The 23,633-nt window shown below is 35.2% G+C and overlaps 1 protein-coding gene across 3 annotated transcripts in view; it reads right to left on the bottom strand.

Moving 5' to 3' along the window:
* The window catches only part of LOC110810873 (pleckstrin homology (PH) domain-containing protein), a 141,886-nt gene that overhangs the window by 68,126 nt on the left and 50,127 nt on the right, over positions 1-23,633 (bottom strand). For all 3 annotated transcript variants that reach the window (XM_088218073.1, XM_088218072.1, XM_088218074.1), the window contains 9 exons: positions 23,488-23,619; positions 9,830-9,943; positions 9,576-9,760; positions 9,332-9,440; positions 8,980-9,123; positions 8,576-8,866; positions 4,714-5,361; positions 4,430-4,618; positions 3,740-3,843 (listed from right to left, as the gene is read on the bottom strand). In XM_088218073.1, coding sequence (XP_088074199.1) covers positions 3,740-3,843; positions 4,430-4,618; positions 4,714-5,361; positions 8,576-8,866; positions 8,980-9,123; positions 9,332-9,440; positions 9,576-9,760; positions 9,830-9,943; positions 23,488-23,619 — 1,916 coding nt within the window. The remainder of the gene's footprint in view (positions 1-3,739; positions 3,844-4,429; positions 4,619-4,713; positions 5,362-8,575; positions 8,867-8,979; positions 9,124-9,331; positions 9,441-9,575; positions 9,761-9,829; positions 9,944-23,487; positions 23,620-23,633) is intronic.

Here is a 23,633-nt window from a genome sequence, read left to right as displayed (position 1 = left end):
TTGAGTTGAAATCATAGAATATGGCATGGACGTCAGGGTTTAACCTCTTAAGGTTAGAGTAGAAGAAAAGCCTTTTACGGAGTAGATAATAACACCAGTGTCGAAGTGTTTGGATGACAACATAAAATTCTTTATACTATGTGGTATACCTCTATTTTTCATCATTAAACCTCTCACTAAAGTAGGCTATTGAATTTCCTTCCTGACTAGTATGCCACTAATACCTACTTGAAATGCATCACAAACCACTTCAAATATCCTAACTAAGACGTAAGACTGGTGCTTTTGTCAATTTCTTCTTCATAATCTCAAAAACTCTAGACATTGTTTTGGTCTAACAAAATTTTCTATTCTTTGCGGTTTGTAATGGGTGTCATTATAGTACTAAAGCTTTTAATAAATCTTCTAAAAGAAGATTTCAACCCGTGAAAGCTTCCTACTTTCTATAAGCTTCCCACCAATCTTAAATAGTTTTTTTCTACGATCAATTTATACCCCTTTGAAAGAGACAACGATATGCATTAATGTGCATTTTTTCTTATTAAAACAGAATTTTTCTTGGCGGAGTACTCTCATAATTCGTCATAAAATAAAAAATGTCCCTCCTTAGACTTACCGAAGATACAAATATCACGAAAAAAGACAACAAGAAATCTCCCCTTAAAAGCTTGAAAAAAATTGATTCACGATGCGCATGAAGGTACTTTGTATATTAGACAATCCGAATGACATGACTAATCACTTATACAAACCAATTTTTGTTGTAAAAGTTGTTTTTTCGTTCATCTCCCGGCCTTACACAGATTTGGTGATATAGGCTCATCAAATCTATCTTAAAAAAGCATGTCGAGCCTCAAATGAGATCTAACATGTAATTAAGATGAGGAAGGGGAACAAGAAAGGTGGATGAGGGATTAAAGGTGAGTTACATTTAACATGTGGAGGTTGCAATCCTCCATCAATTACAACAACATGAGGAAGGGGAACAAGAAAGGACATGGATTAAATGTAAATACTTAATCAATATTAGGTCATATCATTTCTTAAAATGCTAGGGGAATCAATGACCATAAGAACTTTGATGGAAGCCTGAAGCAATCTGCCTCTAGGAAACTAAGATGTACTACACTTTGATTGGCAATGCCCATGACTTTGGAAGATTGAGGGGACTAGTTGGAAAGAACTTCGAACAAGTGGGCCAAATTTCCACTGCATGGCAAATCATCACAGGAGAATCAATTATATGGAAGAGATTAATAAAGACGGTCATTTGGTGAAGAGTTGTTCTATGCAAGCTGGACGTAGAAAAGTCTATAATCAAGTAAATTGAGGCTTTCTTGATTTAGATGTTAAGGCAACTAGGCTTCAAGGAAAATTGTATAAATGGATCAACTCATGTATATCAACAACTTCTTCTGTGGTTGTGGTGAACATGGGTCCATCATTGTTTTACAATGTCTCCAAAGAACTTAGATAAGGTGGTTTTTTGTCCCCTCCACTATTTATTATTGTTGTGGAAGATTTCATTAAAATGCTGTTAAAGGCTAGAAGCTGGATATGTCCAAGGGATTAAAGGTGTATCAACCTAGCCAACCAGATAAGAGGCTACCAAGCTAGCGAGGATTTTCGAGTGTAGAAGCGTAGATTTACTCATCAAATACTTGAGGATACCATTAAGCACTAAATATAAAGATGTGGCAACTTAGAACCCTATGGTGGTGAGTTTCGAGAAGAGATTGATTAGGTAGAAGAGAAATATTCCATCTAAGCGGGGGAGACTCACACTTAAAACTAGCAAGATGGCCAATATTTCCCCATTTATTATATTCCCTATCGAAAATCCCTGAAAGATTAGCTAAGAGATGTATGTCATTTAACATGGATATCATTTGGAGACGTGAGATGACTAAAAAGCCTAAATATCAAGGAGTGGTTGAGTTTGAGATCTTTGGTGGAGGTAAATAGGCTCTAAATAGGAAATGACTTCTGAGATTCATAAATGAAAATGATAATCTCTGATGGAGAAAAATAAAGGCAAAGTTTGGGACAGTGCATAAAGGATGGTATACCAGGATCTTGTCAAGACCCCATGGGAAGGGGATGTCAAAAAATATATGCATGTGCAGGAATAAATTCAAGGATTGTATTAGCTGAAGAGTGCGCACTATGAACAAGATTAGCTTCTGGCATGATGCCTAGTTAAAAAGAGGAGGCAACCCGAAACACAGTTCTCCCAAATTGATGATGTAGCGCAGTACAAAAATATTTCGATTCATAAGTTCTATAGTGGTAGGAAGAATCACAAAAAAAAAACAGAACATGATAGAGACTGGCGACAAGTGGGCTTCACGCGCTGGCTTTTGGTCACCCAACGGTGGCAGCCATTCAGCAGGCAGCTCAACTGGAGGTGTTGACCTAAGATTTGAAGCCGATGTAAGACACAAAGGTGTAGAAGCGCGGATTCGCCAGAGGCAACAATTGTGTGAGCTTTCACCGGCAAGTGCGGCAGTTTCTAGTGGAGTTTTACGGCTAGGCTTCCGGGGTCGATTTATTGGGGCCTTTCTGGAACTGGTGGGGGTGGCAGTATTGACCACCTCCAGCAATTGATTGGTGAACAATGCTCGCAACTATTTTACGGTTTTTGAATTTTTTTATAGATGAGTTTGGAATTGTTTGGCTGCAAGGTTTTGAGAATCTAGGAGTTGGATACTTTTAGCTAAAATACCAAATTGATGTAGGATAAATAGGACTGATTTATCCAACCAGAGATTTGAGATTAAAAAAAAAAACCTAGATATCACACCTAAGGTGATTTAAGCATAACATCTATGAAGTTTTAAGTATCATACTTAACGATTTGATTGCATCATAACTAAAAAACTGAGAAACTCTCAAAATATTATTAAATACTTGAATGGATAATAAGTATAATTTATTTATAATAATTTTTAAGTAACTTTTCCTAAATAGAATTAAACTAGGAAATAGTAATCTAATATAAGTAAGATTACTAATCCTTAGACAAATAAAAAAAAATATTACTAAAATTAAACTCCTAACTCTAATGAAACTCTTCAATAATAAATTAAAAACTTCAATGATAAATTAAAAACTTCCACAATAAACAAAATCCTATTACGGCAATGCGTCACTTTAAAGAGGCTATTTTTGCTGGGTTGTGAGTCTGCTGGTTGAAAAGAATTACAAAATATGTATGCTAAGATGTTCAACCGTACAATGGCATATTGAAAGACAATGGTGTTTTCTAATGTTCTTTGCCCTAAAGACCACAGTTTGCTTAAGAGGGTTTTTATCCATGTTGCAAAGGAGATTGATGTAAATTAAGACAAATTTTTGTGACTCCTTTTTGTTTTATAAGACAGCTTATCTTTATTTAATCTATAATTTCTTTTTCCTTTCCAATGGTATTGCGTTTTTGTAATATATTAAAAATTTAAAAAGATAAACATCTATGTCACCATGTCTTTCATTCTGCAGTATCTTTTATGGAGAAAATAAGATAATCAAAAGTACAAATTTGGAGGACTTTAAAATGATAAATGATATACATTATGCATTTATGGAATGCAATCGTACCTGCAAAAGATTCAACCAATTACAAAAAAAAGAACATTGCCAGTTCTATCAAGATTTAATCATTCGTCCAAAAGTATGTACAAGCACACAGGCATAGTAGATCATTGAAGAAAAAGAAAAAAGAAAAAGTAGAGTATCCAACCTGCCAAAAGCATCAAGCTGTGCGTGCAAAAGTTTATTGCGGAGGATTGGTGAATCCCCAACATCTTTTGATGCCGTATAAAATGTCAGCTCTGGACCAATAGCCTGCAATGAGGTATAGCAAGTCATAATAACTCTTTGTTATATTTAGTCTCGAAACTTAGTGTAGTATATTCTTTCATTTTGAGTTTTCGATTTGATCTTAAATTTCAATTGCTTTTAAGAAACTTCAAGGACAAACCTTGAGCATGTTAAATCGGTATGAAAAGTCAAATTACTCCCTTATACTCATAAATGAATCCATTGGAAGAACTCAAAAGACTTATATCAAAGGTTAAAACCATAAATATCCCAAACAAACTGTGGGTACATTGATGGATGTATCCTAAATGAATGCCGTCATATTAGTTATCGTGAAATTTCTTTTTGCACTTGAATTTTAATGAAGTAGCTATTTAGTTCCTAATTCCCAGATTTTAAATTTAAATTTTTAATGATTTAATACATACTTGGAGCAAGTGAAATAATTGTGAAAAGAAAATTATGCTAAATCCACCAGAATTTCAGATGTTATTTAGAAAGAATGTTGCTTGAACATGTGAACTTTCCTAACCTGCACTCCTTGGTTTCATGAGTAAAGGTAAATGGAAGTTAAGAAACAATAAAATTCAGAAAAAAAGCAGTACTTGACCTGCAACTCAAGGATAAATTCCATATATCTACCCCCTGCGGTAGTCTGAGATAGAAAAGCATTACTACTCTCTCTCACAGAGTCTAGGTGCGGACCATCCCCTGCCTCAAAGTAGACACCATCATCCCATGAAGCAGAATACCTACTATTGGTTCCCAGTGAAATACAAGAATCCAAGTATTGCCCACTCTGAAACCAGCATAAAAATTAGCTGGTCTCTTCCAAAAGGTATGAACCTCCGCATTTTCATAGAAAGTGAAAAAAATATGAGTAAAATGTCATACCTTAATAACAACATTTTTGAATTGCAAACTTTTACCGTTGCCCACATATATCATAGCCTCTGAACTAGGTGAAGAGAGACAAAATCCATGTCTGTCTTTCAAATAGAGTATTCTACCCTCACCATCATAAATAAAATGATCAAATCTTTCATCTTCGACAATCAAAGGACTACATGGAGAAAGTGAGAACTCAGCAGCCGGTTGCCTGTAAGTTGATTTATCCATTATAATTGCATCAACATGTAAATACTTATTATCTTCTTCAGTTGAAAGCATATTGCCGACTGTCGGAACAAAAAACTCAATAATTGCAAGCAAAAAGTCAAGTGCAACAAGCAGCTGTGGCCTTTGGATGCATATAGAAACAAATGTCGAGCATTGACCAAATTTTGCATCAAGATTAAGCATTGTAGGGACTAGTTTATCATCAGTTCCTTCAGTGACATTTGCATGAATCACCTTCAAGTCTCCGTCATCAATTAAAGAACTTTGGGCTCCATAACTGATATCCTTTGGCTTCCCTATTGCCAGCCTAAATTCTTCTTCAGTTCCATCACGGTCATCAATTATGGTGAAACCCTTTAGTGTGGCGGAGACAAATCCTTCATTATGTGAATTAGACTTGTAGAGAAGCCATGCACCGCTAATCTGCATACCAGAGAGCTAAGATGTTAATCATAACATTCTAGAAGTCTTTCTAAGCTATTTCACGTCAGCCTAAATGTTGCAGTAGCCAGATCTGATTCAGGAACCTAAGAGTAAAAACATAAACATGAATTCAAAATTTTCTTGAAGTGATAGAGCTCAATGGAACTGTCAAAGTTTCAATACCATAGTGCAGGAGAAATTTCTCCACTACATAAAGAATTATCTGGAGACAAGCAGATAACGCAACAGTCCACTCCCTGGCTCTATCCACACATCTCATCTTATTTTGTCGTCCAAATAACTGTTAGCAATATGCCCTACAAGCAAATCATATCCTACTTGAATAGTTCATAACTAACAATTCCCGTGAATGGTGCAGTGAGATAGAACTATAATGCCAGGACATGAAAGATCTCCTTCATGGCCTGTCAGATTTATGAGAAACAACATCATTAAATCTGAAGACATTGATACACATTGTGCCACCGAATGATGGATGTTCATCCAAACTGACATCACAAAAAATGTACAAGTACTTGATAGAAATGTGCCCACTATGTTGGCTATAGTCTCTTGCATCGAGTATAACTGGGTGTAAAGCAATCAATTTTTTTTTCTCTACTACATTAAAATTCAAGTGCAAAATATAAGAAACTGATTTCTAACTAACTTCCCCAATCTCTACTACAATTGATTTGTTTTGCTATGGTTAGTATCCAATTTCTCTTTGCAAAAGCTTATAAACTGTGTTATACTCCTCAAAATATAAGAAATTCAGTTTCTATCTAAGTACGTATATTTAGATAGAAACTGAATTTCTTTACGTATTTAGATAGAAACTGAATTTCTTATATTTTGAGGAGAAGTATATATATAGTTTATAAAGCTTTTGCAAATAGAAAAATAGGATACTAACAGTAACAAAGCAAATCAATTTTCTATATTGGTATTCCCCAACCAGTATCCCATAATTTTAAGAACATTAATTTCTAATTTTTTTTTAAATAAAAAGTGTTAACATTCATTTCTTAATATTAAGAAAGAAGATTGAGGTAGAGACAAGTCCTTGCAACGTGCACTACTATGTACCTTTGTTAGTAATGTAGACACCGCTAGCTGATACACTAAAGAATAAAAATCAATCCATTATCCAACTTTCTACTATGAAACGTCTATCTACTTCAATGTCTTTCGTTATGTTAAATTGTAAAGGACTATGAACAATGACTTTTTAACAAAAGAATAAATATTATCCAAGATGGAAAGAAGAAAAGAATAATACAAACAAGGAGAATGAGATATCCTCCGCCTAAGCTCAAGGAAATTTAAAAGAATTAAGAAAGGCAAGTAAACAATCATTCTCTAGTTACTGGAGGTAAAAACTTCCCAGTTAAGATGGAGGTCAGTAATGCCGCAGGAAGGTAGTTGCTTTGTGCCTTGATCCATAGTGTTGCTTAAAAAGTTGTCCTTTCCCACAGCTCCATACTCCACCATTCTGGCCCATTCTAGTGCCATCAATACTATAGTTTAGACACAATCAAATTCTACAAACAATCTAGCTCTTTTCTTTCAATCAATCTACCATCTTGAGAGTCACAAAAAACTACATCTTAACAAAAAGAATTTCCATCTGTGTGAACCTCCAGTTTCACATTCTTGAATGAGACGATATCCTTTGTCTCATCTACAGATAGCTCATCCCAAAAAGGCTCCCAAGAGTTCCTTATGTTTGACAGAATCCCGTTAGGATTGTAGACAATGTAAATCGCAAATTTGTGCAAGTTAATTTACTGCTCTATCCCGTCTGGCCTACTCATTTCCCAAAATTGTCTTGTTCTCAATAACTCACATACTTCTTTTTTCATCACCCTGAATTTTGCCTCTGTAGTTGATCTAGCGACCACATTTTATTTCTTACTCCTCCAGTTCACGAGATTGCCCCCATAGAAAATGCAATAACTCATATCAAACCACCTATTGACTATGGAGCCTGCATAACCTACACAGGTAAATGCCTCAAGTACTAATCCAGTGTTCCTTTTGAATAGAATTCCTTTACCAAGATTTAAATATAAAAAAAAAGCCTTCAGATAATGTAGTATCTCATAAACTACATGGAAGTGACCCTCTATTAGGCTACACATAAATTCACGAGCCACAATTATGGCATATGTCTAGTATTATATGAGCAAGAATTGTAAGTTTTCCGACCATCTTTGGTCCATCTTTCTGTCTACCAACCACGCTAACACCCCTGACATTGATACCATGTGCAAGAATTTGATGTCTTGTTATTGTGTGCAATACAAAAAAATTTCCCATATATATAGCAACCTAACTGTAGGAAAGTAAATTAATATTCTGGATTCCATGCTTTATAAGATATCTTAACCAAATAAGAAGCTAACTAAATCAGCCTAATTCTAGGCTAAAATCTGTTACAAAAAGGAAATAATATATATATGTATTAGTTACGTTTTACTATAAGAACCACCGACATTTTTTATGGTTATATAGATATACATTGTTGTTGGTTGCCTAGTCATAAGTTGAGTATTGTGCTAAGGAAGAGGCTACTTGTTTCGGCTAAAGCATCTACTGAAGGAATCTGGCCTTATCATTCCCAATCTATGATCTTTTCGTATGACAATCAAGGAGCCATACATTGCATTTTCGGAAGGAGAGAAGCAAAGAAAAGAAAATTCATTGTAACTTGGTTGACAAGAAGCTGCATCTAGTAATTTTCACCAAGTCCATCAAATATATAAAACAAGAAGCAGATTGGAAGGATCATAATCAAATTTATATTGTAACAAGATTAGAAAAATGACATGGATGCTCCGGTTTGAGGGGAAACATAGAGTAAAAATGTAGAAAGTTCAAACAGCTGCCCGACTCCAGAAAGCATGTAAATAAACCTTGTTGCACACTCATCTAAGGAATGGCATAGATACACTATTAAATAAATTTTTACCCTAAATCATACAGGAAATTCAAGTTCTGATCATAGCTCACTTGCTTGAAAACCAAGCTTTCAAGACAAACCAACAATAACAGAGTATATAAGGATTTCTTGACAGAAACTTTCATTTCAAAATATAACAATTTCCCGAAATATGCTTAACCAAGGTTAACATGAAAATTTTGAACAAAATGAACTAAAATATTAACAAAAAACAGAAGACAGAAGAGAAACAAGAGCAAAAAATTGCACCTGCACAGTAGCCAAAGAGGCATCTCTGGATACTCCAGTATATAAAGACAACTCAACCAGATTGATAATAATGGAAACTTTCATTGTAATCCAGGCCTCACTGGTTACTGTTTCAGATTCAACAAGAGCTGGATCTTTGGGAATAATAGTTTCCACTGCATCATCAGAAGAACTCACGAGATTACTGACCAATGGTGGGACAACATTTGGAGTTTCAGAAATATTAGAATGTGCACACTCCATAACAATTTGGTATTCCCTATTCGAAAGTGCTGCTCTTAACTCATCTATCTGCAGAACCACAAAAACAATAAATTGACTGATCTGATAAAACCTTTTTTTATCCAACTCCAACAAAATCTATGGGTGCTTCAGACAGCAGCAGCACAAAAAGGAACTGTTACCTTGATTGTAGCTTCCGTGCTTGGTACCTGATGCAACAAGTCTCGTAATGCTCTTCGAATGACTACAGAAACCCCCTTGACATCTTGAATTATGTTTTCACCTAACTCTGATCCCGTGCCGACATTTAAACTGATATTCTCAACCTATGTCCGGCCCAAAGAATATTACCAAGAAGATGTATGGTGAAGTGGAAAAAAGAAAAAAGAAAAAAAAAACATCACAGGAATGAAAAAAAAATTATTGCCCATCATTTATTTTTAAAAATCATCATCCAATGAATAAAACTAGCAACCTGGCTAAGATCCACAGATTCAATCAGCTCACAACATAAAGGCTAATCATTTTTCTCACCATAATCATCAATAATTCCAAATGAACTGCGCCCAGCTCATTTTTGTTGCCGCCAAACCAGTTGAAAGTGTTGTGAACAGTTATATGAACAACATCAAGCCTCAAGAAACTGCAAAACTTTCAAGTAGTTACAACAAGCATGACCAAATATTTATTAAAACAGAATAATGGCCGACATCGGTTCGCTACTGATTAAAGAGGTACAAAAACCTAATGTTTAGACTAGAAGCTATTATATACATACTCAAGGCTGTCTGTACGCCGAGGCATTAATATTATAGGTTTTCTAAGGGATAGGTCCAACTTCAAAGCAGGTGATCCTTCAATTTCACTAGTTGTAAACCACTTCTCAGAATTTGTTACTTGATCTTTTAATCGGACAACACCTTTTGGAGTGTTGGGAACGAGACCCATAAAATAGTGAACAACCTACAAACCAAAAGTTAGACAGTAGGGAACAAAGTAAAACAGATAATTAACAAATGAAAGTTGTGTTACCTCCTGCACGAATCTATTCAGATAAACTATGCGCACTTCAGAAAGCTGCCCAAAAAAGAAGTAATCATAACCTTCATAGTCATCGTCATCTATATTGAACGATGTAAAATTGAGCTGCAAAAGAAGAGAGCACATGATTCATGTGTAACATAGAAGAAGAGAAATTGAACTGGAATAAAACACAAAAATATTTTCTACAATATATTTTTTAGAACAATAACTTGAAATATTATTTAGATATTGTTATTAGTCCGAATAAATGCTATATAATTAGTTACAAAGATATTTAAGAATAAAAATCGGAAAATTAAGAAAAGAACTTCCTCATATTCTTGAAAAATGAATAGAAGTTACCGAAATATATAAGAAATTTTTGCACTCTCTAAAACTCCCCTCAGCTTGGGTCTTAGATGAGCTCTCAAGTTGTTACACATAAATGATCAAATCACTCCATAAAAAGTTGGCAACATGTGTGGTAAACATAGGTGACCAAACAACTTGTAGGAGGCGCACATTCTTCCTTTCTGTAATCCCATTTTCTCGGAGCTTATCGGCACATGAACTTTGGCAATCCCTTGACTCTCAAGATATTTATCTAAAATTGTCTAAAGATATTCTTTCGCATCATTTGTCTTCAATGTTGGTATTTTTGTTTGGAATTGGGTTTGAAAATGTTGAATTTCCTGAAAATATGGCCTACTTCCGATTCCTCTCTCTTATAGAACATTCAAGTGATCCTCCTATGATCATCTACAAATGATATACACCACCTAATGTCAGTAACATGCTTTATTTTAGATGGTCTCCATATATCACTATGAATCATCTAAAAAAATGAGATGCCTTCTATAATAGAATGTGAAAGGAATTACGAACATGTTTAAAAAATTGACACACCTAAAATCGAAAAAGTTTCAGATTTTTAGTCTTGAACAAAAAAAAATCTTTTAAAGTATGAAAAAATAGGATGTCCTATAAAATAACGCCACAACATGATTAGACTACATTTATTGGAAATTTCAGAAGGAACACGACTTCTATTATACCGATTTTTTTAACTCAACACATATTGTATTATGAGTTTTGTCTTCTAGGAGATTCACTAACTTTAAGGTGAAAAAGTCCTGAAAACACCTTACCATTACTAATTATTTTTTCCAAATCCTAGTCCTGAAATTCACAAAACCCGAGATAAATTTGGCAACATAGTAAAGTTCTTGAGTCTGCTTGCTAACTGACAAAAGATTATAGTCTTTGGTTAGGAACAGAAAATACCCAATATAGAGTTAAGTCCTCTACATCATGGTAGAACCAGTTCTAGAACCTTTAGATAAGGATTGATCTGCTATTTTCACTGTAAGGCTTTCTTGGCATGGATTGTAATTCTAGAAGACAGTACCACCTCCCATTATCCAGTCTGAAGCTCTCAAATTCACAATTAAAAGAGATTAGAAAGAAAAATTTTATGTCTATACTGTCTTATTTGAATAATCTTCTTATTGGAAAGAGAATAATATACCGTGGCATATACGAGCAAGAGAAATATACAGGCCTAATCAATAGAATTCTACCATCCTAATTTAACCATTCTAAATATAGAAGATGTTACAATATATTCCTACATCCTAAAAATACAACCAATCATTTTAAATATAAAATAAATAATTAATGGACTTTCCTACACTCCCCCTCAAGTTTGGCTGTAAATGTTGTGGAGTTCAAACTTGTCAACTAATCTCTCAAAATCGAGTCTCTGGAGACTCTTAGTCAAGACATCAGCCACTTGACTCCAAGTTGGAACATAAATAATACACCCCATTCCATCTTCTATTCCAACATGTGTGGTTCTACCATGATAAACTGGGTTATGAATGATATTGATAGCAACTTTGTTGTCATAGTATAACTTTAATGGTTCACTTGCTTGTTGTTTTAATTCTCACAATAAGTTTCTCAGTCATACCATCTCTCACACATCATGAGCCAAGTATCTCAACTCAGATTCTGCACTGCTTCTTGCGACCATAATCTGTTTCCTCCTTCTCCAAGTGACTAAGTTTTCCTAGACAAATAAATAATACCCTGAGGTTGGTCTCCTATCTATAACAGATCCTACCTGAACTGCAACTGTAAATGCTTTAATATCCCAATTTGAGGTTTTTCTAAAAAGTAAACATTTTCCTAGAGATACTTTTAGATATCTTAAAACTCATGTAGCTGCAGCCATGTGTTCCTCTATGGGTGCATGCATAAACTAGCCGACATAACTTACAGCAAAACTAATGTCAGATCTAGTATATGAAAGGTAAATTAGTTTCCCAACTAACTTTTGAAACCTTTTGGCAACTGGTTTGCTCATTTTAAAGCTGCCCAATTTCACATTTGGATCCATAGGAATGTCAAGGGGCTTGCACCTCAATATACCAACTTCCTTTAATAAATCAATAATATACTTTCTTTAAGATACTGAGATTCCCTCTCGACTTCGATCTATCTCCATACCATGGAAGCGATGAAATTTACCCAAATCTTTCATTTTGAATTCTGAAGCAAGGCCTTTCTTGACTCGGGTAATTTCCTCATTATCATCTTCTGTTATAATAACATCATCAACGTGAACTATTAAGATAGTCATTTACCTCTTTGTGCTTGAAGAATAGTGTGTGATCCATCTATGCCTGCATATAACCTTGTCTTTTTATTGCTTTCATAAATCTGTCCAACCAAGCATGCAGAGATTGCTTAAGTTCATACAAACATTTCCGCAATTTGACTACCTTGCTGTGGCTGCCATTATTAAATCCCGATGGTAAGTTAATAAAGACATTCTCCTCAAGTTCTCTATTTAAAATGCATTCTTTACATCTACTTGTTGTAAAGACTACTTTAAGTTAGTAGCAAGAGATAGAAGTACACATACCGTATTGATTTTTTAAACAGACGCAAAAGTCTTTTGATAATCCACACTATAAGTTTGCGTATAACCTTTTGTGACTAGTCTACTTTTAACAGTACCATTGGTCTTGTATTTCACCGTGAAGACCCACTTACATCCAATAACAACTTTGTCTTTTGGCTTTTCCACCACATCCCAAGTCCGGTTCTTCTCTAATGCACATATTTCTTCCAAAATAGCAGCTTTCCATGCTAGTTCTTTTAAGGATTCACCTACTATTTTTGGAATCTCTACCTCTGTCAAGTTTGTAACAAACGTCTTGTAGTGTCCAAAGAACTTATTATATCCAACAAATTTTGAGAATAGGTCATAAGTGCAAAACCTGATTTCTTTTCTCACATCCGTAGAAACCTCTAGATCATGGTTCTTAAGATCTGAATCTAGATTTGAGGTTTGAGATTGTAGGGGCTCAATGTCCTTTCCTCTCTTTCGATTTTTTCTTCTTGAATGAGTTAGCAGATCTTTGACTCTATGTTTGCCAATAGAGACAAGTGGTAGAATTTTTCCTGAAGGTGGATTTGTGTTTGAGATCTTAGTTTTGAGTAAGGAGATTATTTTTTTATTTTCATCACAGATTCTGATGTGGACTGATTAAGATTTTCTACAACTTTTACAGTTTGTGGGACAAATTCCTAATTCAACTCCCACGGGTTTGAGGTAAGATTTGGTGTGATGGAATTTGATTTTTCGATTGTTTCCCAATCTAAAATCTCCTCATTTAAATCCATATATGAAGATTTGGACCTTAATTGAAAAAATAATCTCACCATTGCCTATTTTAAATTGTTTTCAAAAATTCGGATCACTCTCACTCTCTCCCTCAGGCAAATTTCAGGTATAAAAAGTTTAATTCTCAAAAAAATTAACATCAATGGAGGTATAATATTTCTTTTTTGAGGACAATAACACCGACGACCTTTCTAGGTAGCAAAATATACAAGAAAAACACAATTTAGGGAACAAGGGTCTAATTTTGAACTCCCTTGACGCGGCATATGAACAAAAGAAACATTTCCGAAAATTCAAGACTCTAATTTAGAAAAAAACACAATAATTAGGAAAGAATGTCAAGAGATTCAAGTGGCATTTTATAATTTAGTATTTTTTATGGAAGTCGATTAATTAAGTAGCACGCAGTTAACACTACATCCTCTCAGAAATATTTTGGAACATTTGTTGAAAACATGAGGGCACGTACAACATCAAGAATTGGTGATTTCTTCTTTCAGCCACACTATTTTGTTTTGGAGTACCAATACATGAGTTTTGGTGTAAAATACTATTGATTCGGAAAAAATCACCAATAATAAAGTTGAAATATTTTGTACCATCATCGGTACGAATAATTCGAATTTTTGTATCAAATTGTGTTTGAACTATTTGGTAAAAATTCTTAAAAACCCGTGAGGCATATCATTTTCTATTGAGAACAAAAATCCAAAATACCCAAGTATGATCATCAATAAATGTGATGAACCACTTTTGAGAGAAAAGTGTAAGAAAATGTAAAAGACCCCAGAAATCACTATGTATGAGCAAAAGATGTAGATAAATGTTAATTTTGAGTGGGTAAGAATGTGCGAGTGTGTTTTGCTAATTGATATCTATCACACTGAAATATTAGACTTTTATTCCAAAATATACGAGGAAACAAATGTTTCATATAAGTAAAACTTGGATGACTCAATCAAAAATGTAATAACATTTTTTCTTTTTCAACAGAAATGGCAAACAGACACATAAAAGAGCCAACATTATTCGTTAGAAAAGAAGAAAGCAAAAGATAATAAAGGCTGTTTGAGACCCTAGCACTGTCAATCCTCCTCCCCATCTTCAAATCTTGAAAAACACAAGTATTTGTTTAGAAATTAACAGCACATGGCAGGTTAGTAGTTAGCTTACAAACAAAAACTAAATTATGGGTTAATTTTGGAACATAAAGAACATCCTGCAAAAAAATTGTAGAAAATATAATAATTAGAAGAATAAATTAGGATTAAAAATGGTTATTTACAACTGTTATGTGCTGTAAATGGAGGGAATCACCAACAAATTTGTTACAATAAATTTGTCCTTAGAAACAGAATTTTGTTAGGTTTCTCTCCAGAATTTGTTAAGTCGTTAGGGTAGTAGACTTGTATATATATGTGTAGAAATCATTCATCAAAATATGAAGAATTTTTTCTCTCAATTTTCTTCTTGGTATCAAAGCAATACCTGATCTAAAAAAAGAAATTGATATCAAACCCTGCTGAGCCGTAATCAAAAATGGCCTCGGGTGAGCTTCCATCCTCTCCACCAGAAGTTTCCTCTGGTTCTTATCATCACACAGCAACAACCAGAGCTGTGAGTGAACTACCATCATCCTGTATCACAGGACATAAACTCGATGGCAGAAACTTCCTTAAATGGTCGTCGTCTGTCCGTCTCTTCATCTGCGGAAGAAGGCGTTATGGGCACCTCACTGGCGAGCCCATGCCTCCTCCAGCGTCCGATGCAAATGCACAAACCTGGGAGATCGAAAACAGTATGGTCATGTTCTGACTCATTACCTCAATGACTCCTGAAATCGGAGAGAATTTCCTTCTCTACGAAACTGCTCATGAAATCTGGAAGGCAGCACAGGAACTCTACTCCAGCAAGCAAAATACCTCTGCAATATTCGAAATCGAGTCAACTCTTCATGACCTTCGACAATGAGAACTCAGTGTCACCCAGTATTACAGTATCCTTAGTCGAAATTGGCAGCAGATGGACGTCTTCGAAGAGCATCACTGGAAGAAAAGCGAGTCTTCAAATTCCTGCTAGGGCTAAACAAAAATCTCGACGCGATTCGGGGACGTGTTCTGAGCACCAAACCCTTGCTGAGTTTTCGAGAAGTTTTTTCTGAGGTTCGACGCGAGGAGTCATCGGAAGATCACGATGGGAGAGAATGACCAACCGCACCAGACTGAAAATTCTTCAGCTCTCACAACCCGAGCGATTGACAGTCGAACGAAGAAGACAAGGCCCTGGTGCGACCATTGTCGGAAGCTAGGACACACTCGGGAACGTTGCTGGAAGCTTCACGACAAGCCAAGTGACTGGAAACCACCTTCGGATGAGTGGAAAATGTCGAAAGCAGAGACCTCCAGCAAGCTTCGAGGAAATCACGTGACGACTGAGGAAATAATTTTTGATGAGATGGGAAAAGACCCATTTACCCCTGAACAGTTGGAAGCCCTCCAACAAATCTTGTCCAAGAAATCTCACCCGGTCAGTGCCTCTGTGGCACACAAAGGTAATATTCATGGTTTATCTGCTCTTTTAGAAAAAGGACAGGTGTGGATGGTAGATTCTGGAGTATCTGATATATGATAGGCGATTTCTCAATGTTCCAAAATTATAAAAGATGTGAAGAAAATATTTCAATCAGAATTGCAGATGGTTCTCTCTCAAAAGTGGCAGGAATGGACTCTGTAAATTTGTCTCCAAATTTGACTCTCTGTTCAGTTCTCCATGTTCCGAATTTGGATTGTAATTTGTTGTCTGTCAGCAAGCTATGTGAAGATTTGAAATGTGCTGCGAAATTTGTTTCTAATATGTGTAATTTCCAAGATTTGGACTCGGGGAGGACGATTGCCAGTGCTAGGATGAGCTCAGGATTATATTTGTTTCAAGTCAACACCTCTAAAAGACAAACTCACAATGCAGTATATGAAAACTCTGTTCTTATTTCCAAAAATAATGATCATGATATTATGTTGTGGCACTATAAACTAGGACATCCAAACTTCATATACTTAAAAAGGATGTTTCCACTACTATTTAAAGGAAAGATCCAGTTTTATTACAGTGTGAACTTTACCAATTTTCTAAACATACTCGAAGTTCATTCCATAGTTTACCATATAAACCATCTAAACCATTTGCATTAATTCACAGTGATGTTTGGGGCCCTTCTAGGGTTTCTAACGTTTCCGAAACTAGATGGTTTGTATTTTTTATTGATGACCATACAAGAATTACTTGAGTATTTCTCGTGAAGGAAAAATCTGAAGTGGGATCCTTATTTAAAAAATTTCATACAATGATTCGAACCCAATTTCATGCTACTATCCATGTATTGAAATCCGACAATGCTTGTGAATATTTTGAAAATATTCTTGAAAAATACTTTACTGAACATGGCATTATTTATCAGACCTCCTGCGTTCATACTCCACAGCAAAACGGCATAACCGAAAGAAAAAACAGACATATTCTTCAAGTTGCTAGATCTCTCATGTTCACCACACATATACCAAAATATCTTTGGAGAGAGGCTGTCCTTACAGCTACCTATTTAATTAATCGGATGTCCTCCCGTATTCTACAGTTTTAATCATTATACACTATTCTCTCAAAAATCTTTCTTGATTCTCACATCTTAAACACTTTACCACTTAACGTATTTGGGTGTTTAGCATATGTCCACATTCATAAACATCTTCATGGAAAATTAGACCCAAGAGCAATAAAGTGTATTTCTGTTGGGTACTCAGCAAATCAAAAATGATACAAATGTCTAGTTCCGGAAACCCGCTGATTTTATAATACCATAGACGTCACATTTTTTGAAAATCAACCATTTTATCCCACCACTGATATTCAGGGGGAGACATTCACTCAGAAATATCAGTTGTCGGATGTGTTTGTACCACCTCTCTACTCACAAAATCCATCACCAGACAAACCTTCCTTAGAGATTGAACTCGAAACCTCACAAAAGAAATCAGAACCAAAACCTATTAAAGAAAGCACATTACCTGCACCGAGTGAGTTACGTGTCTATACAAGAAGAAACAAAAGAAAAGCACCAGAATCATCCAAGCACTGCCATGAATTCCCCACTGATCCAGGTAACGTAATCTCTGTACTAACTCTTGATTCCGTTGATTCTGATATTCCTATTACTTTGAGGAAGGGCACTCGAAGATACACCAAACATCCTAAACAGGACTATATTTCATTGGACAAATTATCCTCGGAACATCATGCTTTTGTGAGCAGGATAGACAGCAGTTCACCTGAACCCAGAACAATACATGAGGCCTTGAAAATTCCACAGTGGAAGTTAATTGTCCTAGATGAGATCAGGGCACTAGAAAAGAATGAGACATGGAAATTAACTGATCTTCCTCTAAGAAAGTGTCAAGTGGGATGCAAATAGGTTTTTACAACCAAATATAATCCAGATGGGAGTGTGAACAGGCTTAAGGCCCGCATGGTAGCCAAAGGCTATACACAATCATATGGTATAAATTATCAGGAGACATTTGCACCAATTGCCAAGCACAATACTATTCGGGTACTCCTCTCACTTGCATCTAACCTTAACTGGCCACTGTATCAATTAGATGTAAAGAATGCATTCCTTAATGGCGATTTGGAAGAAGAAGTGTATATGAATATACCACCAGGGTTCGAATTAACTGACAACTCTCAGAAAGTGTATAAATTGAAGAAATCACTTTATGGCCTAAAACAATCTTCAAGAGCATGGTTTGACAGATCACAAGAGCTATAAAACATAAAAAATATGAACAATGTCAATCCGACCATACATTGTTCGTCAAACATTGCATATCAGGTAAAAATGCTATTTTGATTGTATATGTTGATAATATCATTCTTACAGGAGATCACCTTGAGGAGATTCAGAAACTTAAAGAATTCCTGTCCAAAGAATTTGAAATAAAAAATCTTAGAGCACTAAAATACTTCTTCGGTATGGAAGTAGCTAGATCAAAAAAGGGGATTTCAGTTTCTCAACGAAAGTACATTCTGGATCTCCTAAAGGAGACTGGGATGCTAAGAAGCAAGCCTGCTGACACCCTTATGGACTCAGTCATCAAACTTGGATCCAGAATCAGTAATAAAATGGTTGACAAAGGGAGATACCAAAGACTTGTTGGGAAACTTATTTACTTGGCTCACACAAGAGCAGACATCAGTTTTGCAGTAAGTACAGTAAGTCAGTTCATGCATCAGCCAACAGAAGATCATATGAGTGCTGTGTATCGGATTCTGAAGTATCTCAAGAAAACTCCAGGATAAGGTTTATTCTTTTAAAAAAACAGACAGAAGGGGTGTTTAAATTTACACGGATGCGGATTGGGCAGGTTCTCCAAACGACAGGAGATCTACATCAGGATATTATACCTATGTTTGAGGTAACCTGATTACCTGGAGAAGCAAGAAACAGTTTGTTGTGTCTCGCAGCAATGCAGAATTTGAATTTAGAGCGCTCGCTCATGGTATTTGTGAAGGTGTATGGTTGAAGAGAATACTTGAATAATTAAAAGTTCTCAACAATATGCCTATGAAAGTATGGTGCGACAACCAATCAACAATTAGTATGATTAAAAATCTAGTACATCACGATAAAACTAAACATGTGGAGATTGATCGTCATTTCATTAGAGAAAAATTGGAAGATGGGACTATAACTCTGATGCATATTTCAACCGATCAACAGATCGCAGATATTCTAACTAAACCTCTTCCTAAGAGAACCTTTGATGACATAATATCCAATCTAAATTTACTCAACATATACGTAAACTAGATTGAGGGGGAGTGTAGAAAATATAAGAATTAGAAGAATAAATTATGGTTAAAAATAGTTATTTACAACTGTTATGTGCTGTAAATGGAGGGAATCACCAACAAATTTGTTACAACAAATTTGTCCTTAGAAACATAATTTTGTTAGGTTTCTCTCCATAATTTGTTAGGTTGTTAAGGTAGTAGACTTGTATATATATGTGTGGAAATCATTCATCAAAATATGAAAAAAAAATTTCTCTCAATTTTCTTCAAAAATTGTAGGTGATAGGCGAATAGTTCCTTTGCCAGCTACTGTAAAAAAAGTTTCATCTACCAATTGAACTTGTTGTTGTCCTGAACTAAGTAAATAAGACCCAAAAAAATGGGAATACTGGTCATGTGATCGGTAGTCCCGGAATCAACAAGCCATTACTCACCTGAATTTAGCATACTTACCACAGAGGGTTCCGAAACACCTTGCCTTGCCATGAGAGAAGTGCTTGTAGCAGAATTACTTGTGACAAAGGTAGAACAATCGGAAAAAAGACTACACAAGTATTCAACTTGTGCTTTTGTAAAATTAATTCATGGTTTGTCAGTTGGCAGTGTGATCCCTTTTTTTTAACCGATTTGGTACAAAATTCTCAGGTTTTCCATCATTCAGCCAACAAGTCTCCCTTGTGTGATATGCCTTGTTGCAATAATCACACCATACATCTTTTTTTGAGAAATTTTGTGATCAATTGGAAGGAAAAAGATTCACAGCAAGAGCAAAGCCATCCACTTGAACAACCAAAGTGTCACCGAGCGTAACTCAACAACGATGATCTTCATGACGAACCTCTGCAAAGACTTCATCTATGGACTATAAAAGTCGCCCACCCTGGAGATGGCCACGTACATCATCCAATTTTTTATTTAAACTAGTTAAAAAATCGTATATACAATCTTTTTGGATTAATTTCTTGAAAAGTTGAACATCAGCAAGATCTTTCCAAAGGGGTTGAATGAAACATGTCAACCTCTTGCCACAATTTTCGCAAGCTGCTAGAATATTGAGTTACATCCAAATCACCTTGACGAAAATTGCTTGCGGGATGCCGCAATTCAAACAATTGTGATGAATTTTCATCCCGCAATTCAAACAATTGTGATGAATTTTCCAAATCAGAATAGGCAAGAGTGACAGCATCCCAAACCTCTTTTATCATGGAATGAAAAAGACAGGTTTCACCTATCTCATCCTCCATAGGATGAATTAACCACGCCCTGACTAAGGAATTGTTAACATCCCATAATGCATACAAGGGATCATCAACATCCAGACGAGGAGAGGAACCGTCTATAAAGGCTATTTTGTCTTTTCCCCTAATCACCAAAGCTGCTAAACAAGATCATTGCAAGAAATTCTTCTCGTTTAATTTTTGAGTAGTGATGTATAAGTTATGAGAAGTATTTTCCACAATAACAACAGGAACAATTGTGGAAACAAATTAAGAAGCTCCAGACTAAATATCTGAATCATTTCTTTTTTATACCCAACATGGTTCTCTCAACTTATTAATTCCCTTTTTTTTTCTTGCTCTAATACCATAAAAGATATTAGAAAGAAAAAATTTTATGTCTATACTGTACTGATTTAAATAATCTTCTCTGTTAGAAAGAGAATAATGTATAGCGGCATTATATAGCCAACTAAGAGAAATATACAAGCCCCTAATCAATGGGATTCTGTCATCCTAATTTAGTCCGTCTATTCTAGAAGATTTACAAGATATTACAGAATATTTTTACATCCTAAAAATACAACCAATTATCTTAAATATAGAATAAATAATTAATGGACTTTCCTATAACAATCCATGGACCTGTTTTTACAGAATTTAGAGTGAGTGTACTCAAGTAATTAAAGATCCCATTCCAATGATAACGTGCGACTTTGTTGTGAGGACATTTCTTGCATTACTTCTAATTGTTCCTTGCTAAATGGGCTAGATTTGGTGGCAGAGTCTCCTTCATCAAGTGAGACATGATTCCCTCAGGTTTCCTTCTTAGAAGCAAGTCTTGATGACTTCCAATCTGTCAGTTTGTCATGATTTTCTAACAATTATCACAAGTATGACCTAGTTTCCCTCATTGATTACACCACTGTTCCTCTTTTTCTGCCTGTTTTTGTTGTTTTTGTGGTGGATTCCTTGAGCATCTAGAGCAGAGTTTTCTATAACAGGAAAAAAAGGAAATTCTCTCATCAACTCATTCTTCTTGCTCTCTTCTCAGCATACCTTGGAGAAGACTTCGTACATATTTGGCAAGGGCTTCATTCCCAGTATTTGTCATCAAACCTCATTAAGGTTCTTGTTAAGTCCCATCAGGTATTTAGTATCCTCTTTTCCAATAATTTCTCTGAACTTCTTTCTACAATTTGGGCAACTCCATTGGCATTCTCCAAGCACATCTAGCCATTGCCCATAACGATTGAGATTGTTGTAGTCTTAAGTGATAAAAAAATCTCCCTAACAAAGATCATTAAAGATTGGTTTCAATCTCGAAAACAGCTGAAGTATTCTGTTTGCTGGATTAGAATTCTTTTGTTGCATCGCATGCCGTTCCCAATAATGATTGAGATTGTTGTAGTCTTAAGTGATAGAAAAATATCCCTGACAAAGATCATGAAGATTGGTTTCAATCTCGAAAACCTCCAGAGTATATTGTCTTTGCTGGAGTAGAATTCTTTTGTTGCATTGCATATTTCATGTGTAGTGCCATAGACCAACAATTTTTAACCAATCTCATTCATCATGGAATTAACCAAGACATGACCATGTTATTTTCTATCTGCCAGTATTTGAATCTTGAAACTTCAGCTTTTGGAGGAATGGTGTTGCCAGTGAGGTACTCATCTTTTCCTCTTCTAGAAATGTACATCATGATAAATCATGACTAATATAGATAAGCATTCCCGTTCAGTTTATGTCCTGTAATGGAAGAGGACCATCATTTGATCCACCATAATTATTCACAGAAGCACTTCCGAACCCGAAGTCACTTGTGCACAAGACATGGTTTGTTTTCTCCATGGCTGTGCTTGGTCATCAAAAAGAATTTTGAAGGGTCAGAGACTGCTTTGATACAACATAGAAGTTTGAGAAAAAATTCCTGATTAGTTCTTATTGTTTTTCTGGCTGAATTGAACACATAAATAGCAAGGAAAAGAAGAATCTCTTCCATAAATTAAGAGATATAGAATCAGAAAACTAGGGAAAAGGCAAGATAATACCCATATACCTCTACTCTAGGAAAAATATCATATTTCTTTATTCTAAGAAAAAGGTCAAACTAAACCTTAGTAACTGATTTCTAAAAAATAGGGCATAAAATCCTGATTTTCCATGTTATCAATTGTTCTCATTGATTTTGAAGTGCTTTCTCACTAATCATTATAGATTAAATCATATTCGACCCTTCATAAACTTCTTGTAGTTCAGCAAAGTACTTACAATACAAATATTTACGAGGCAAATCATATATTTGGGTCAAGCTGCTAGCATACAAAAGCTTGACACATAATCCAATAGTTACTTTCAAGAATCAATGTGGGTATATAAACCAGGAAGGGTGAGATTCCATTGGACACCACAGAAGATTTAAAATTTGCACAATCTCTTGTTGCCAAATAGCCAATTCTAACGAAATTGTTATTAGGGGCAAAACCAATAATATGCTGATATTTACTGATACATCTTCACTGACTTAGTCCATTCCACGTAGTTGTTTCCATTCAAACATTTAATAATTTGGGGAACCCCACAACTGACATGGTTGGAACCAACTTAGTTTCCATATTACTGCTTGGAGTCATGATTACTGACAACAGAATATACATATATATATATATATATCAGCAGCACTAGCTCACAGAGTACACTGATTTTGTACAACCACAAAGCTCGAGCCCAATAAACGGCTAACTCATTACACAAAACTTTGGAAAAGCTTATGTTACAGTACAAGAAACTTTGAACCGTCGTACTATGACATATAATTAGCCCTAGCAATTCTAAAAGTTTGAAATTCCAACACATGAAACCAATTGTAGAGTTCTCATGAAAAAGGAAAGCAAAAAAACTAGTACCTCAACAAATGAAGTCCCTTGAGGATCTCTCATATCACAAATCCAAAAATACATGTGGCTCTTAGGAAGACTGTCATCACTTATTCTTAGATTTCCAAGAGCTGCCTTTATACTGAAAGAGGATGGGAAGACCTTAAAGAAAAATT

Source organism: Carica papaya, chromosome 4 (genome assembly GCF_054855325.1).
Source record: "Carica papaya isolate Zhongbai chromosome 4, ASM5485532v1, whole genome shotgun sequence".
Lineage (NCBI taxonomy): Eukaryota > Viridiplantae > Streptophyta > Magnoliopsida > Brassicales > Caricaceae > Carica > Carica papaya.
The sequence above is the reverse complement of the archived record's forward strand: the minus strand, read 5'-3'. Positions and strand labels throughout refer to the sequence as shown.